Source organism: Mus musculus, chromosome 15 (assembly GCF_000001635.26).
Source record: "Mus musculus strain C57BL/6J chromosome 15, GRCm38.p6 C57BL/6J".
NCBI lineage: Eukaryota > Metazoa > Chordata > Mammalia > Rodentia > Muridae > Mus > Mus musculus.
In genome coordinates this window covers 99481697-99500412 of record NC_000081.6, presented here as the reverse complement: position 1 = coordinate 99500412, position 18716 = coordinate 99481697, and the positions used below count along the sequence as shown (strand labels likewise).

The 18716-nt window shown below is 47.2% G+C and overlaps 1 protein-coding gene across 3 annotated transcripts in view; it reads left to right on the top strand.

Annotated features, from left to right (window-relative positions):
- Positions 1–3408, top strand: part of Faim2 (Fas apoptotic inhibitory molecule 2) — a 37876-nt gene extending 34468 nt beyond the window's left edge. For 2 of the 3 annotated variants that reach the window (NM_001038658.2, NM_028224.4), the window contains exon 12: positions 116–3408. In NM_001038658.2, coding sequence (NP_001033747.1) covers positions 116–265 — 150 coding nt within the window. In that variant the 3' untranslated portion in view covers positions 266–3408. The remainder of the gene's footprint in view (positions 1–115) is intronic. The other variant, XM_006521449.4, reaches the window with a different exon arrangement.
- The last annotated feature ends 15308 nt before the right edge of the window (positions 3409–18716 follow it).

Here is an 18716-nt window from a genome sequence, read left to right as displayed (position 1 = left end):
GGAAAGATCTGGCTGTTGCAGCAGGGACGCTTGACAGCCCGGTAGTAAACCAGCAGCTTAGCCCCTCAGTGTCACAGACTGAACATCTGACCTCTCGTTCTTCCCTCTTTTCCAGTTCCTGGCCTTTGATACCCAGTTGCTGATGGGTAACCGTCGACACTCGCTGAGCCCCGAGGAGTATATTTTTGGAGCCCTCAACATCTACTTAGACATTATCTATATCTTCACCTTCTTCCTGCAGCTTTTTGGCACCAACCGGGAATGAGGAGCCATCCCCGCCCCCACCCCTCCTCCAGAGAATGTCCCTTCCCTGTCCTGTGACCCTCTCCGTGCTCCTGTGAGACCAGACATAAACTCGCTGCAGCCAGCTTGTGAGCAGCCGCTTGCTCCCTCCTGCAGCCAGCCCTCACGGTGTCCTTCTGCAGCTTGTACATATGCCATGCTTGGGGCCCTGCAGATCTGAGGCCATACCATCCCCTGCGGTGCCCCTGGCACCCAACTGCATCTTCCAAATGGCACAGTCAAGGCTGAGGGCACCTCTGGGTTTGCAGACCCAAGGAATGAGCAGGAGGAGCCCGGCAGGATCTCAGAGGTGGGGAGGAGACCCCAGGAAACCTGGCTGTGACTGTGACCCCCACCAAGTCTTCTAGGGCTCCATTTTCTCTTTCAGATCAAACAACCATGCTTCGTAAGAAAAAAATAGCCAAGGGGGCATGGCTAGAGCATGAAGTCAGGGCTCTGTGGCGTAGGGTGAAGCTGTCCCCAGCTGTCACTCGCTTAGCTGAAGGCCAGTTGCTTGTTCTAGGGACCTGGGAATAGAATGAGAATAGGAAGCCACTGGTTTCGTTACTTGCCTCAGTTTCCCCTCCTGGGTCATCCAGGTCATAGAACAGGGGGGTGGGGGCAAGATGTGCTAAGCATAGCCTGAGCTCCCAGGGGAAGCTGGGAGGGCTGAACTGGGGGCTGTCAATCAAATTGCATCCACTGGAAAGGCACATATGACCATAGGGCTAGAACCCCATCTCTCTCTCTCTCTTTCTCTCTCTCTCTCTCTCTCTCTCTCTCTCTCTCTCTCTCTCTCTCTTCCACTCAGTGCCATTCCCACAGGCCTGAAGGGGAGGTGGGGTAGAGGGCCTGGTGTGGAAGTGGTTCTGTCTGCTGGACTAGCCCTTACCAGGGGCTGTCCTTCAGGCGCTTCTACATGCATTTCCTGGGTCTTCCCCTGTATTCTGCTGCACTCTGTCTTACCTGCAGCCTGAAGAGTAGAGGCATCCATTTCCCTCCCCCCAGCTTCCCTGGCCACTCAGCCCAGAGTCCCTGGGCCCTTGCCCCCTTATCTCCACATCTCTGTAATTTGGAAGCTGTCCAGCTAATGGTCACAGCCAGGGCCAGTCCCTTGAGCCTATCCCTTGCGATGAGGCCAGAGCTCCTTATCAACCTCCAGGCTGCTGGGATCTCAGGCAGAGTGTGCGTCAGCCACCCTGCCCTGGCTGACTGCCTGTTGGAGAGGGGACCAGGGGCCCACACCTGGGGCAGCATGTGGGCGACACATGCACCCGGCCAGCTCTAGTCCAGTGGAAAGTTACTGGGTGAAGGCTACAAGGCCCTGAGTGGATGCAGGGGACCCTGTCTGCCCCAGGAAAGGGGACTAGGTAGCCCATCCATTCCCACCCCTACCCTTTCCCACCCTGCCTACTCCAGCCTTTGAGAAATATTACAGAAGCATTTGAAATTTTGTTCCATCTTGGATATTTGAGGAGGGAGGGTGGTATGGAGGGACAGTTGGGGTGGGTGCTGGTTCAAATGAGCCTACTTGCAGCAGTCCAGACTGGTCCTGCAGGGTTATCGGCATATCCCCATTTCAGAAGCAAAGCCAAGTAGCTCCGGAAGGCTTGGATAAACCCACTGTCGTCTAATAAACCTGAGGGACAGCCCACAGCTACTTCCTCCAGTCTGAGTCTGGGCTGGATTGAGACTTGTGTAGCCCATAGGTGTGTGGGTAGACAAGCACTGACATCTCCGGGGAGTTGTGACACCCCCACCTGCCACTGTCACCCAGCCTGCGGATGCCAAACTCTTAGCTTTTCCCTCCCTGGAGGTCAGCTGGGAAGCAGGGTTCTTGGCTTCTGGTTCTGACCCCACTGCCAACAGACTTATTACTCTCTGTGACTCTGTTTTCCTATCTGCAAGATGGAAGTCCCCAACCGGTGCCAGTGGGGCAGGGAGAGAGGCACCAAGACACTTGGCTGACTTCCTCCTCTGCTTGTTCCCCTTTGAGTGCCTTTCCTAATCTCCAGCTTCAGTTCTAGAAAGGTTTAGAGTCCCTCCCCCACCCCCACTGACATGTCACCCTCACACTGGCCAGTTTCCCAGAATCCACTTGTCCAAGTCCTCTTCTGAGACAATTTATGCAGAGAGCGAGGATTGAGAAAAATTTTCCAAGGCTAAGTTCCAAAAACCATTGGGGGAGGGGCAAGCCCTCAGCCATAAATAATGTGACCAGGGCACAAGTCACAGTGATCTCAAAGATGGCTGGTGACGGTGGGGAGGCACGGCGGCTGAACTGGCTCCAGGGCCAGAGAAAGCCTTGATGTTGACCCCTGGTGGGGCAGTGAGGAGTCCCAGGGACACCTGGGTGGGTCTTGGCAGGAGGAAGGGCGGAGAAACAAGAATGCAGGATTATGAGGAATGCGGGATTATGAGAAACCTAAACTGGGCAGGTGCGGCAAGCTGTGTAGGAGGAAGGACTGACGCCTCCTGGCCCCCCGCATTTTTAGCTTGGGTGTAGCCAGACCTATGACGGGGTAGATTAGATTTCATAAGGCTTGAGGGAGCCAGGAATATCTGATGTGAGGCTCAAAGCTCTCTGAGAAACCGTGACAGACCAGGATGTCCCCTCCGAGGCTCAAGATGGGACCAAGTAGGGGCATTAAGTCCCTCACTCCCCACACCAATTCCTGGGTCCATGCACAGCTTTTTCAGTATAGCCCAAGGAAGCCACAAGACATCCTTGGGTGTGGTATGGTTCTTCCATTCCATACCCTTTCTTCTGTGTTAGCCTGCAGGATCCCTTAAGTACCCTTATTCCAATAGGCCAGGGTGGGGGGTGGGGGCGTGTCAAGTTGGGAATTTTACACAAGGACTTTGCTGCCCCCTTCTGGCTGTTAGAGGAAAAGCAGAGTCTGGCTTTGCACAAACCCATCTCTATTCAGTCCCCTGCTCTGAGTGTCAGAGAATGGAGATATAGCACCAGGCACAAGGACTTGCCTGCTACACACCCAGACGGGCCTGCCCTTTTGGCATCAGCTCTTCAAGTTCCCTATCTCTTCCGTGTGCCTGTCTCCGGCCTCACCTGCCCAAGATCTGTGACTGATTGGAAATAATAAAAGCAATTACGAAGACACCTGGACTGTTTGCTTGTGGCCTCAACTGGCTTTGTGGAGTGAGCTGTAGGGTGGCTTTCTTGCAGGAACTACGTAAAATCCCCATCTTTGCTTTCCTGGGAAAAGGTGAGGGGTCCTCCTGCTCAGGACACCTTTGCCTGGGAGCATTCTTCACACTGACCAAATCTTATTGGTCCATGGGAACCTGCTCTTTTCCGGGCCCTACTGGCAGAAGAGTCTTTTTTGAACAAAGGTGTTTCCTTAAGATGGAGAGCCCGGACATTTCGCAAAGCAGTAGGTTTGAACCTATACAATGAGAATTTCGTGGGACTATCTTGTGCATCCCAGAGCTACAAAACTTACAGCACATGGGCAAAAGCATCATTTAAGAGGAGGGAGGAAGGGAGGGGGTGGAGAGAGGGAGGGATCTACTCCAACTGTTTTATTTTACATAGGAGGAAACTTAGAAGCAAAAGTTTCAGCGACCAGTCCAAGCTTATGCATAAATTACTGACAGAATGGGATCAAAGGACAAATCAGTTAATGATGATGTCATTAGATTTCCGTGGTGTACTGGGTAGTTTTATGTCAACTTGACACAAACTGGAGTCATCTGAGAAGTTAAGAAAATGCCTCCTTAAAATCAAGCTGAGGCGGGGCAGTGGTGGCGCACGCCTTTAGTCCCAGCACTTGGGAGGCAAAGGCAGGCAGATTTCTGAGTTCACGGCCAGCCTGGTCTACAGAGTGAGTTCCAGGATAGCCAGGGATACACAGAGAAACTCTGTCTTGGAAAACAAAACAAAAGATCATGCTGTAGGCAAGCCTGTAGGGCATTTAAGGCGCTGCCCATTGTGGGTGGTTCCACCTCAGGGCTGATGGTCCTAGGTTCTATTTAAAAGCAGGCTGACCAGGCCATGCAGAGGAAGTCAGTAAGCAGCACCCATCCATGGCATCTGCATCAGCTTCTGCCTCCAGGTTCCTACCCTGTGTGAGTTCCTGTCCTGACTTCCTTCGATGATCAACAGCAATGTGGAAATGTAAGCCAAATAAACCCTTTCCTCCCCAACATGGTCATGGTGTTTTATCATAGCTATAGTAACCCTAAGACATGTGGGTGTCCTGGTGTGTGGGTGTGTAGGAAAGGGACATGATCACACGGGAGGGGATTATTATTATTATTTATTATTATTTTAGCAAAAGCTCCCAGTGTATAGGAGCATGCCACAGCCACGAAGCAGCAGAAGGAAACAGCAGCTAAGAACATTTAGCCTCAGGGCCTAAGTAGATGCTCCACCCTCTCTTCTTTCCTCCCTATTTTTTTGCTTATTTGTTTTGTTTGAGACAGACTCCCCATGTAGCCCAGGCTGGCTTCAAACTCACAGTCTTGCCTTGAGCTAGGATTATATGCATGTGCCACCCTGCTTGGTTCATTAATGGAACCTGAGAAGGAGGCAGTGCTGAGCTATGGCATGGGACCAGAAGACCTCTGGCAGAGAAGAAATGGATAAAGAGTCTAAGTTGAGGAGAGGTGTCTTAGTCAGGGTTTCTATTCCTGCACAAAACATCATGACCAAGAAGCAAGTTGGGAGGAAAGGGTTTATTCAGCTTACACTTCCACACTGTTGTTCATCACCAAGGAAGTCAGAACAGGAACTCACACAGGATAGGAACTTGGAGGCAGGAGCTGATGCAGAGGCCATGGAGGGATGCTGCTTACTGGCTTGCTTCCCCTGGCTTGCTCAGCTTGCTTTCTTATAGAACCCAAGACTACCAGCTCAGGGTTGGCACCACCCACAATGGGTTGGGTCCTCCCCCCTTGATCACTAATTGAGAAAATGCCTTACAGCTGGATCTCATAGAGGTATTTCCTCACCTGAAGCTCCTTTCTCTGTGATAACTCCAGCTTGTGTCAAGTTGACGCACAAAACTAGCCAGCACAAGAGGGAATGCTGGACTCTCATGCTTCCTCCAGCCAGCATGAGCCCTACAGCCTCCCCAACTCGTCCCTAGACCGCCAGAGTTTCATTAGCTTCCTGAGGCTACAGTAACAGATGGTCATGAACTGAGAAGCTGAAAACAACTGAAATAGTCTATTCCACCACGGTTGCCGAGACCCAAGCCTTGCTCGCTCCCTTGGGAGGCTGTGACGACTGATGGTTTTCTTCAGCATCCTGTGGAACCTTCCAGTCTCTGCCTGCTTCAGCACGTGGGCTCTTCCCTGCTTCTCCTCCTTCCTTTACAGAGCAAGGCTGTGTCTGGACCTCCAGCCTGCAGCACACCTGGCAGGATGGGCTCATTCCCAGATCCTTATTCTGGTAAAAGATCCAACTTTCATGTACAGGTATGGGGGGTTAGGACTTGGACATATCCAAGTGGCCCACTGCTCAGCCCGCTCCATGAGCCAATCCCCTCTGGAAGCAGCTGCTGATTTCACACAACCCTCTCCACACAGCTGAGAGAACCTTCATTCCCATTGCTAGGTCCCCACTGAGGCTGGACAAATTCCACAACCTGACCCAACTCACATACAACCATTCATCTCTACTCAAGGATGTGTCTACTCCCAGAAAATCCATTTGCCAACTTCAAGACTATGCCCCACCCCTACCCCACCCCCACCCCACAGATGACCAAGACACAGTCCCAGCTCTCTCCAGTCTTCTCTTTGCTTGGACAAAACCCTGTCAAAAAAAGCCAGCCTTTTCTGTCCCTTCCTGTAGCACTTCTAGTGCCTTTGTCTGGCTTCTTCTATTTCTTGAGCCATTATATAAGAAGTCTGAGTGCCCTGGGCCCAGACTTCTTATATAATGCTGGAGAGACCATGGGTGGGTACAGTCTTCCTGCCGTGCCCACCAAGGTGGCAAGCCACATGAGGGAGGAATCCACCCTGGAAGTGGTCACTCTAACTTCAGCTTCTCCTGGCTCCAGGCACTTGAGACTTCCAGGTTGAGGTCCACCAACCTGGAACTCATGTGAACAAGACTGAGTCCCATCTAAATTCCTAATCCACGGATCCTATGAGCACAGTTAAGTGGCATGGTTTTGTGGCAGTAAATATGAAGTTATTTGCCAGGCAATGACAGAAACATAGACTGTGGCCTGGAAGTGGTGAACCTTCATACTCAGAAAACAAACAAACAAAGGCATTGGGAAGAGAGATACCTAAGGGGCTCCCTAAACTGTCCGGAAAAGCTAAAGGACCTGAGCAGGCCTGATACACCAGCCCTGGGGATGGAGATAGGTGGATTTAGGAGCCACTGGCTGGCCAGCCTAGCAGAAATGGTAAGGTAATAAGGGAGAAAGACACACAGCAGTGGTTCTCAATGGTAAGGGAATCAGGGAGACAGACAGACAGCAGTCCTTTTCAACCCATGGCTCATGGCTCCTTTGGAGGTCAGATATCAGATATCATCCTGTATATCAGATGTTTGCATTGTGATTTGTAACAGTAGCACAATTACAGTTATGAAGTAGCAATAAAATAACTTTGTGGTTGGGTGGGGTCAGCACAGCATGAAGAACTGTGTTAAAGGGTCACAGTGTTAGGAGGGTTGAGGACCCCTGCCCTAGAGGATGACATCCAATGTCCTGCTTAGGCCTATACATGTGCAGACATCTGCACACACGTGTTCACACACACGTACCATACTCACATACACACATCACACACACTCTCTCACACACACTCACACATATACATTCCCCCACTCACGTACATATGATCACTCACACACAGGCACTCTAGGCAATGGCTAGCTGCCTCGTGTACTTGGAGGGCTCCGTAGAGGGGAGCGGGGGAGTCCTAGACCCACAGAAAAGGCAGGCTGTGATGAAGGACCTAACACGCCCGAGGGAACTCAGTCCTGCAGGCAGGAGGCACACCAAGGGTGGGCAAGCAGAGGAGTAATGAAGTCAGATCTCTGTCTGGGAGACAACTCTGTGAGACAATGTATTCTCTGGCTAGAAATCACATTTCTAGGTGTTTATTCTAAATAAATAATTTCCGAAAAGGAACAGGGTTGTTCACAGAAATATTGTTCATCGGAGTAAAACTTGGGGAAAATAAATATTAAATAATGAAGGACTGTTTAACAAATCGTGGTGTGCATTCTATTAAATATTTAGCAGCCACAAAAGGTGACAAAAATGGGTAAACATTTACACAGAGGTTTTTTTTTTTTATTTGAATATGAAATATCTCCCAGAGGTTCCTGTGTTAAAAACTTGTTTCCCCGGTGGTGGTGATAAATTTTGGGGGATTGCAAGAGGTTTTGAGGTCAGGTCTAGATGCAGAAATTAGGAGCTTGCGCGTGCATTGCCGGACTGTGTCAGGAAGGACGTCTAGTCTGAGTCCTACTGAGTTGATTTCTCATGGCTGAAGTCCTTTCTGTCTACAGCCCCATCAGCATCCTGGCCTTTTGAGCTCCCAGATCACCCATGAAGCCCCATTACAGAATTCTAAGACGACCCGACCTCTTCCATTTCCCCTCTGCTTCCTTCTTGCCTGCCACCAGGTGGGTTGCTCTGCCATGGGCTCTCACTACGGAGCTCTGCCCTACTCGGGCTCACGGTAATGGGACCAGCTGACCACCGGGCAAAGCCACTGACACAGTGTGTGAAATACTGCCTTCCTGTCTTGAGCAGTTTGATGCCGGGTATTTGGCCACAGTGACAAAAAGATCTAGCACTGAAAATCGACAGTGGTAGTAAAAATATTTCTCTGAGGGCACAACCACGTGGATCCTAAGCCTTTAAGGTAATTTTGCAGAAGGGATTTGGTAAAGCTTAACCAGGCTCAAAGAAAGCAGTGAATGAGAGCTGGCAAGGGCAAAGGGGAAAACTGACGCGGAACCCAGTGCAGGAGGCCCCGAAACATCTACAGAGAAGGAAAGGTCCCATCCAGGCCGCCGGAAGCACCCCTGGAATTACTCTGCTTACTGGGAGCAAACTGGACATCCTGGCACTCACTACTGGTGGGCACGTGAGGCGGTTTGTATTTGGGCTGAAAGTGCTTTCCTGAAGTTAGAAGCTTCCGGAAGTTAAACGTGTCCTTGGCCCTTGGCTTAAGGCTCTTTCCCTCAAGTGTGACTATAACTTCCTCATCACAGGATAATAAAAAGATCTTTGCAGAATCTTGAAAAGCCCACAGATCCAAGGAGCCCTCTGTGCACCACGCAAGAAGATCCATCATAAAGTCCTGAAGAGGGGCTGGAGAGATGGCTCAGCGGGTAAGAGCACTGACTGCTCTTCCAAAGGTCCTGAGTTCAAATCCCAGGTGGCTTACAACCATCTGTAATGAGATCTGATGCCCTCTTCTGGTGTGTCTGAAGACAGCTGCAGTGTACTTACATAAAATAATAAATAAATATTTAAAAAATAAATAAAAATAAAGTCCTGAATCTGACAATCACACTGATGCTGAGCCTGTTAGGCAAAGACTGCAACAGGCCAGAGATGAAGAAAGTCAGGCAGTGGCAGCAGCAGCCACCAAATCAGAGCAGAGAAGGGGGCTGCGGGCAAGAGACCTGCAGAGATCGGGAAAGGAAAGGTGCCTGTGTATTCAAGGAGCAGAGGGAGAGGCTGCAGCTACCTAGAAACCAGCAGCAGAGAAGAAACCTGCCACGGAAGGAAGCTGCATAAACTATTAGACACAGTCTATTTGAATATAAACCTGACGAAAGAAAAAAAGTGTGTGACGTTGGTTCTAAAGAAGTGTGCAATGGCTGAACAGATGGGGACCATTTAAAAGAAACTAAGGCTAGGCAGTGGTGGCCCAAGCCTTTAATCCCGGCACTTGGGAGACAGAGGCAGGCAGATATCTGTGAGTTTGAGGCTAGCCTGGTCTACAGAGTAAGATCCAGGACAGCCAGGGCTACACAGAAAAACCCTGTCACAAACAAACAAATAAGTAGATAAAAAATAAACTAAATATTTCCCATTTGGACTGCTTTTTCAGGACTGCAGAAGGCAAAAGTTACAGGATCATGGAAGCCTCCACCTATATTTCAAAGGAAGTCATGTAGTGCTGAGGGTGGAGCCAGGAAGCTCTCTAGTGTCCTATTACTTTTTTCCCCTACATTCTACTACTTTGGTTTTTTTGTCTTTTCTCTTCTTTCTCTCTTCCTTTCTTTTCTTTTCTTTTCTTTCTTTCTTTCTTTCTTTCTTTCTTTCTTCCTTCCTTCCTTTTTTTTTAAGACAGGGTTTCTCTGTATAGTCTTAGTATGACTTAGTTTCTCTGTATAGAACTCAGTATGTAGACCAGGCTGGCCTTGAACTCAGAGATCCACCTGTCTCTGCCTCTTCAGTGCTAGGATTAACTGCCCTGCTTTTTTTTTTTTTTTTTTTTTGGAGATAGGCTTTCATTCTGTGGCCCAGGTCAGCTTGAACTCACACTCCTCTCAGCTCTGTCTCCTGAGTGTGGGGATTACAGACACATGCTTGCAGACATTTCCTTCTGCTAAAAGGCTTCGTTGATAGACAGCATGTGTGTATACATGCATACAACATGTATGTGTTGACTCACATACCAGGTACTTCCCTCATTTAAGGTGCACTTGCCGGTGTTTTTTGGTATATCCAAAACCTGATGCAGCCATGATCCCTCCATCGTGCTTCCCCAGCCACTGACAGCCACGTGTTTAATGTTCTGCATTCACAGGTTTACTTTATAGCCCAGGCTGTCCTTGACCTTACGAGATAGCCAAGGATAACCTGGAATTGCTGATGCTTTTGTGTCTGTCTCTCCAGTGTTAGGGTTACAGGTGTTGCCAACACTTCCAGTTTTATGCAGCACTAAGAACTGACCAGGAGCATCCTGAATGCTAAGAAGGAACGCTACCAATGGAACTACGTTTTCACCTAGAAATTTCCTTAGTTTGTATATTTCATGAACTATTCTACAGCATGAATCTACTATGTTTTAAAAATCAATTGAGAGACATTTGGGTTGTCACTTTTTTGTTGTTGTTGTTGTTGTTGTTTTGAGACAGGGTTTCTCTGTGTAGCCCTGGCTGTCCTGGAACTCACTTTGTAGACCAGGCTGGCCTCGAACTCAAAAATCTGCCTGCTTCTGCCTCCCAAGTGCTGGGATTAAAGGCGTGTGCCACCACCGCCCGGCGGGTTGTCACTTTTTTATAGGTAATATCATTATAAATATTCTTGTACATTGTTGATGTGGAAATATTTTCATTTCCTTTAGAATTATACTTAGTGTGGGCTACAGAGATGGCTCAGGGGTTAAGAGCACTAGGGTTCGATTCACAATCTTCACACGGTGGCTCACAACCGTCTGTAACTTCAGGTCCCGAGAACCAGGTCAATGACACCTTCTGACCTCTTGGGTACCAAGTGTGTAAGTGTTCACAGGCACTCAGGCAGGCAAAACACCCATCCATGTGAGATAAAAATACAAGTCCTAGAAATGAACTTTGCTGAGTCAAATGTTGGATCCTCAAGTGGCTCCAGAATGAATGAGATGATGGGAGAGACAAGGAAGTGACAGACTGACAGACAGGAACCGGGATCAGGTGGACCAGGCTCTTGGGTGTTTATTATACAGAGTTGAACAGGAAGGTGGTGTCACTGTCTATAGTTGAACCAAAATGTGGAGTTTTGTTGTGGATAGCCCTGGGGTTGCTTGTATTTTTATGCTAATTCCACTCTCCTGGGAGGGGGTGCAAATGAGGAAAGAGTCACATACACAGGTGACTTCTAAGGAGCCAATCACTGGGCAAGTAGGTGGGACTTCCAGGTTGGACAAAGGAAGAGAGGAAGCAGGAGAGAGTTAGGGCCTTTTGGACAGGGATAGAATGAGGGGAAAATGTAATTATGAGTGTCTCCGAGTTTCAACAGTGGATCTGTCAGGATTTGCCAGGAGGGTTTAGATTTAATAAGGCTTACAAGATTAGGATGTTAGTTGTTGCACCCAGTGATTGAGTTACCGTTGTTTCTGAACTAACATTGTGTTGCATTTTTCTTCACACAGAGGCTCATCTGGGTTCAAGAGGGAAAGGCACAGCGGCAAAGTGTGGGTTTGCCTGAGATGCACCACAAAGGCTGTGGGTGATTTGAAGCATGGGGCTGGCATGGTAGCAACCCACCAGTAGGAACTTAGTGAGCTGGGTAGAGTGATTTTGGAGCTCTGAGTCAGAGAATCTCCCGAGATAAAAACAGGTCGGCCATTGCCCACCAGTGCATGGCCTGCCAGGCCACTAGGCCATAGAGTTGCACTAGTACAGAAACGTGTCGGTTATTCTTAATATTTCCAACAGGGTTTATGGAATACAGCTGGATCAAAGAGGCATTTTCAGCTGATCTCAGTAGGAGTTTCTGCAGGGAAGCCATCTTCAGGCCATAAACAACTGTAGGAGGGCGGAGAACACTGCAGAGGACATTTGCTGCACACACTATCCATATCCGACTTGATACTTCCCTCTGGACCTCACCCCAGATGGGTGGGGGTGGGGTTGCTAATTCCCCTTGAGTCTAGGGCTAGGGTTCATGACGCAGTTGGCCCACATCAACAGCACACATTCCTTCAGAATGTCACACACTTGGGGCATCCTCCGCTCAGGCCCAAGTGTGTCTATGTTTAACCTTTTGAAGAGGTTCTGAGAAGTGTTGCACGCTTCCAAAGCGGCAGGACTAACTTAGACCCCTACCAACACCAAATTCTAATTTCCCCTCCATTCTGCCTCAGCCGCTCTGGCAGGGTGAAGAGGTGCCTCACTGTGGATTCTCATTCACTAATAATATTTATTTTAGGTTTGCAAATAACTCTCTCCACAGATTATTCCTTATCACAAAATAGAAAATTATAACATGACAGCGACTAGATTCTCCCATACTCACAAATAGAAGTTAATATCACAAACAGTCACACAAGCTGATGCCACGTACCTTCTGATCTATGTGCTGAAAAGGACACAGTAAAAACAACTGCAAGCCAGTGTGCACTGAACACCTGTCATCCATCGCCTCAGATGCACGGGCAGGAAGACCGTGAGTTCTAGATGGGCAATGTGAAGATGCCCTCTTTCAAAGAACCAAGGATTGGGAGCAGGGCTTTTCTAACATACTCATCTCTACTAGGTTCACTCTCCAGCACTGAAAAAACAAGCAAACAATTCCACCAGCACATGCAAAGCCTGAGTCTCATGAGAAAACATTAGACATAACCAAATGAAGGATACTCTGTCAACTGATTGGCTCATAGTCCCAAAGATGTTCTAGAAGTAGACCAGTCTGAAACCCTGTCTATTTTGGGTGCTATCTTCAAAGAAGAATACACCCAGAGTTCCATTTGAATGATATTAAAGGCTTAATTTGTTTAATGTTTACTGAATACACACGTTCTATATCTGCTTACCAACAGGGAAAAACGTAGAGGGGATATATATTAAAATGTTAATTCTGAAGACTGGAGAGAGTGCCCCACAGTAAAGAGCTTACAAGGAGGCCTGAATCCACATAAAGGAGACAGGTGTTACACAGCTGCAGGCTTGTGAGTCTAGTGCCAAGGGTGGCGCAGGCAGAGACAGATGGACTCTGAGGGTCATCAGCCCAGTGAGAAAACCTGGCTTAAAAAAATCAAAGAAGACAGCTGGGTGGTGGTGGCGCACACCTTTAGTCCCAGCACTTGAGAGGTCTTACACGCGTTCGCGACCGGCCAGGAAGAACGCAACAAACCGGAATCTTCTGCGGCAAAAGCTTTATTGCTTACATCTTCAGGAGCAAGAGAGCAAGAGCAAGAATGGCACAACCCCGTCCCTTTTAAGGAGAATTATCCTCTGCCTAGGACGTGTCACTCCCTGATTGGCTGCAGCCCATCAGCCGAGTTGTTGTCACGGGGAAGGCAGAGCACATGGAGTGGAGAACTACCCTTGGCACATGCGCAGATTATTTGTTTACCACTTAGAACACAGGATGTCAGCGCCATCTTGCAACGGCGAATGTGAGGGCAGCTCCCCACAGGGAGGCAGAGGCAGGTGGATTTCTGAGTTCGAGGCCAGCCTGGTCTACAGAGTTGAGTTCCAGGACAGCCAGGGCTACACAGAGAAACCCTGTCTAGGAAAACAAAAACAAAACAAAAATCAAAGAGGACAAGGCCGGAGAGGTGTGGTGGCTCAGAGCATTGACAGCTCTTCCTGATTACTGGGATTTGATTTCCAGCAACTGTGTGGTGGCTGACAATGGTCTGTAGCCCCAGTCCTGTGGGATTCAATGCCCTCTTCTTGCCTCTAATGATACAGCTACCAGGCATGCATGTGGTGCATAGACACACATACAGGTAAAATATCCCTAAGCATAAAACAATCTAAAAGAAACCAATGTAGGCAGCACCTGAGGGTGGTCTCCAATCTCCACATGCATGTGCACACACTTGTACACACGCACACGCACACACACACACACACACACACCTATGATTGTCTGCAGAAAGTGGATAAGACTAGGTGTTTTCTGTAGACTACGAAGTTTCCTATACTGAATTCACAATTTTTACTAAAGGATTTATTAATGTTTTTATACCAAATAATTATATAGCTTGTATAATAAAGTACACTGTGAAGAGAAGTTTAAAAATTATATAAATACACCTGGGTGTGGTGGTTCAGGCCATTAGTTTTAGTAATAGGAAGTTAAAACACATTGTTTTCAAGGCCAGCCTCGGCTACACAGTGAGTTCCAGGTCAACCAAGATTAAAAAGCAACCACCTAACCCCTGCCCCTCACTGCCATATACACAGACATTCACTTGCTGTGTTATCCAAGCTGGTTTCAAATTCTGGGGCTCCAATGATCTTCTGCCCAAAACTCTTGAGTAGTTGGGAGCAAGATGTGTGCTCCCATGCTGAGAACCCATTCCGTTGAATTAAATGTGGTTAAATAAAACCTAGCTGCAGGTTCGATACCCACCTCAATAGTTTATGTTCCCAAATGAAAGTCACACACTCAGATTTTACATTTTAACATACCTTAAATGGCACAATAGCTAGGCCACTGCCTTACCTCCATGCTGTTAATCTACCTCCTGCTGATAACCCCAAGTTATTACTTACTAATTCTGTGTTCTATCTTGGCAGCCCCGGAAAAAAACTGGGCAGTACTCTAGGCCACACTCTCCTGGCTCCTTCACATGGTGGCCATGCCTCTCTGTCTTCCACTCTTCTTAGGCATGGCATCTCTCCTCTTCTTCACACCCTTCTCAGCATGGCAGATCTCCTCCTTCTCCCTCTCCTTCTGGTCTCAAGCCTGGGAATCCTAAAATCCCGCCTCTGTCTGTCCTCCCCAGCTATTGGCTGTTGGCATCTTTATTTACCAATCAGAACTACCTGGGGGGCAGGTTCCCAGAAGCTATACACAGACCCTCTCACACAGTTTTGGGGGAGGGGGTGACATAATTAGCATTCGTAATACAAGCAGCTACACCATTCCTTTTGTGCATATTTTTAAAAATGCATCCTACTGCAGGTATGCAATGTCGTCTTGGGATACAGAAAACCTTGTCCAAACCCTCTCCTCAAAAACCCATCCACTCATTTAGGTGCCGTATCCATAGCTACCAGATACTGAGGACACTGGATATGGTCACACTCTTTGATGAGTTCATGAGAAATTAAAAATCCTAATATTGTGTAACAGAGGCAGTGACAAACAGGTATCTAGATAAAAGGAAGGTGCTTTGGCTTACATGTGATCTGAGGATGTCCCTCAGAGATCCGTGTTCTAGAGGCCTCGGCTCCAGCATCGCGGTGTTGAATCAGCCTTAAAGACCTTAAAGATGCAGTCTACGGTGGTGTGGCTGTGGAGGGTCTGCTCTTAGAGGAATCTGACGTGATACGACTCCCTCAACATTAGGCTGAGCCAGGCGTGGTACTGCTCTATAATCCCAGCACTTGAAAGACAGAGGCAGGTGGATCTCAGTGAGTGTGGAGGTCAACCTGGTCTACATAGCAAGTACAGGGCAGCCAGAGCTACAGAGTGAGACACTGTCTCAAACGCTAGAAAGATAAAAGAATAGGTTGCTATAGAGTCCGCTCAGCAGCTCAGCTATCCTTCGCTTCCTGTTTGGCCGGGTGGAGTCCCTTTCATGATGCCATGCAGTGATGAAATCAGAGAGCCCTCAGCAGAGTGCAGAAAACGCTGGCACCATGACCTTAACCCTCCAAACTATCAGCTAAATCAATTGTCCTTATCAATTGCCCAGCTGCTGGTATTAGAAATACTAAAAAAAAAATGTATTTAAAGGAAAGTGTTAGTTAAGTCTTCACGAAAGAGGACATATTGGGGAAGGTGTTGTGAGCAGAGGTGGGGGATGGGGGGGGGGAATACATGGATATATTCCGGGCACAGGGAACACAATATGTGTGAGGCCACGGGCGTCCCCTTCAGTGCGGTCAGGAAACTGAATGGTTCAGTCTGGCTAGAACATGGATATGATCGGGTTAGAGTCATGGAACCAGTGAAAAACGCAGAAGTCATCTGAGGCTTCACTACTCAAAAGCATGAGTAGGGCGGTGAGCTCTACGGAAATGGGGAAGCTCTGGCCTCCTCGATCCACAGTACAACAAGAGGTCAGGTGATTCACCTGCACATAAGCCTAGTTTAAGAACTTGGGCTTTATTCTGGATGTGCCACAGAACCTCTGAGGGGCGTGACAGTTTGCTCTGTCTTCTTCCCTTAGTGTCCAGGCAGGTGGTTCCTCATTTCTCTTCTCTCTGACCTCCAGGATCCAGTCCTCCGTGTTTCTCCATCAGTGCCTCTCTATCACCCTCCGACCTCCAGACTCTAATCCTCCTCATCTCCCCATCAGTGCCTGTCTATCACCCTCCGACCTTCAGACTCTACTGTATATCCTCTTCTGCCAGGCTACTTCCTAGGGTTGAGGGATATGGCTGGGCAGTTAAGAGCGCTGGCTGTTTTTCCGGAGAGCAAGGTACCATCTGTAATTAGTCTGAGACGGTCTGATACCTTCTTCGGGGCTCCTCGGGCACACACAAGGTACATACACACATGGGTACAAAATGCTCACATACATTAAACGAACAAGCAAAGCAAGTCTGAGGCCAGTCAGGGTAAGGAGACGACCCTGTCTTGTAAAAACAAACAAAAGAGAATGTCAAAATATTTCTCCGAGTGTCTGTGCCATGACATTTTCCCCAACGACGGGTATTTTCTCACCATCCATACCACTCAAAGCTGTTACTGTTGACGTTTCTTCATTTTCCCTGTCTTAACTGATCGGTAGGATCGTTTCGAGGAGATCTTAATTTTATATTTCCCCCCAGAATAATATGTCTAAAACCTTTCCATGTGTATCTGACTTAGTATATCCTCTTCAACGAGCTGTCTCCCAATCTTTTGTAATATTTTAGCTAGTTTTATTAGAATTTTTACTTTAGAGTTTCAAGAATTTTTTTATTTTAGATGGCAGTCCTTTTGAGAGATGTGGCTTGCAAATACTTTCTCCCTGCTTGTAGCTTATCCTTTTTATTCTCTTAATGAAGTTTTCCTCGGCTGAGGACTGTGCAGGAGGAATGTCATATGGCTTTAGAAACTCCTGGAATGTGGCTGACCTATTAGCACAGTCACGATAGGTGTGCCTCAGCGCAGAACGACCCCGAGGACCAAGTGTCTTGAGGACTTCGTGCTGTTATGGAGTTCTGCTCTGCTCGCTGCCTCACATCCCTCTTAATCTAAGAACTGTAGGGAAACTCTAAGGAGCTTCCAGCCCCTCACCGGGCAGCATCTCCAGCACTCACAACATTAATGCTTGATCTCTCAGGCATTGCTGCTGGAGCAGGTTAATGATTCTATCAACACCCTAGAAAAGAATTTAGAGATGTAGATTGTCAGCAATGACCACCATCCTTAGAAAGCATTTGGAAAAATAAAATATTTGTGAAACTAGGTTAAGATATTTTTACTAGTGCCTCTGATGTAGAAAATCTTTTTTCTTTCTTGTTTTTTTTTTTTTAAGATTTTATTTATTTTATGTATGTGAGTACACTGTCGCTGTCTTCAGACACACCAGAAGAGCACATTGGATCCCATTACAGATGGTTGTGAAACACCATGTGGTTTCTGGGATTTGAACTCAGGACCTCTGGAAGAGCAGTCAGTGCACTTAACCACTGAGCCATCTCTCCAGCCCCTGATGTAGAAAATCTTAGGGAACAATTCTGAAGTTCAAAAAGGCACATTCTTATTAGTTAAGTCAGGGACATTTTAAGGTCAGGGAACAAGAACAATGGCAGCACTGGCTGACATGACTCTCTGAGGCTGGATTGGTAATTTTTTTTATTACATATTTTCCTCAATTACATTTCCAATGCTATCCCAAAAGTCCCCCATACCCTCCCCCCCACTTCCCTACCCACCCATTCCCATTTTTTTGGCCCTGGCGTTCCCCTGTACTGGGGCATATAAAGTTTGCGTGTCCAATGGGCCTCTCTTTCCAGTGATGGCCGACTAGTCCATCTTTTGATACTGGATTGGTGATTGATTTCTTATATATTTCTTATATATATATATATTTTTTTTGCCCTCAGCTTCCTGATGTGACTTAATAAGAATTTCTGATGCGAAGATGTGAATTTTGAAGATTTAAAATAGATATGACGGATTCTTATATAAAAGTTTAGATTTGTGAAAGTTTAAATTTGCGATTTCCTTTAAGATTCTCATAAGATTACTTTTAAAGATAAATAATAAAACAATTATTCCTTCCTTTGTAACTGCACATTGCTGCCTGCCAGTAAGAGAACCTGGCTGAGAAAACTGTCCGGTTTGCTCACGCCTTGTTAATCTATAACAAGTTGCTTAGCTGTGAATGTATGTAGGCTCTGGGGAATAATTTGTTTTCTTTACCTGTACTACATAATGCTATTTTTTTGTGAAGGTATTGGGAAACACATTGTTATTTCACAATCATTCACTAGAAGAAAACTAGAATGTAATTATATTGTAATCTTATACTGCTTGAAAGACTTTGGTGGGATATATAAGCTACAGGAGAAAATAAATAAAGCTATCAGAGCTCTGTTCCTTCCAAGTATATTTGTATATATGTTCAAACCTTGTTCCGTCCATTAAATATGTTTGTATGTAAAGTTTGTGTGAGACTGTTGGAACTGTTTCATCCATCAAATTTGTGTGTATGTGTGTATGTATGTATGGTGTATGTATGTGTTTATGCTTGTGTGGGTTTTGTTGGAGCTTGCTCCATCCACCAAATATGTGTATATACGTGTACACGTGTATATATGTATCTGTGTGTATGTGTGAAATGCTTGGAGCCTGCTTGTTGGAACTCTGTTCCATTCACCTAGC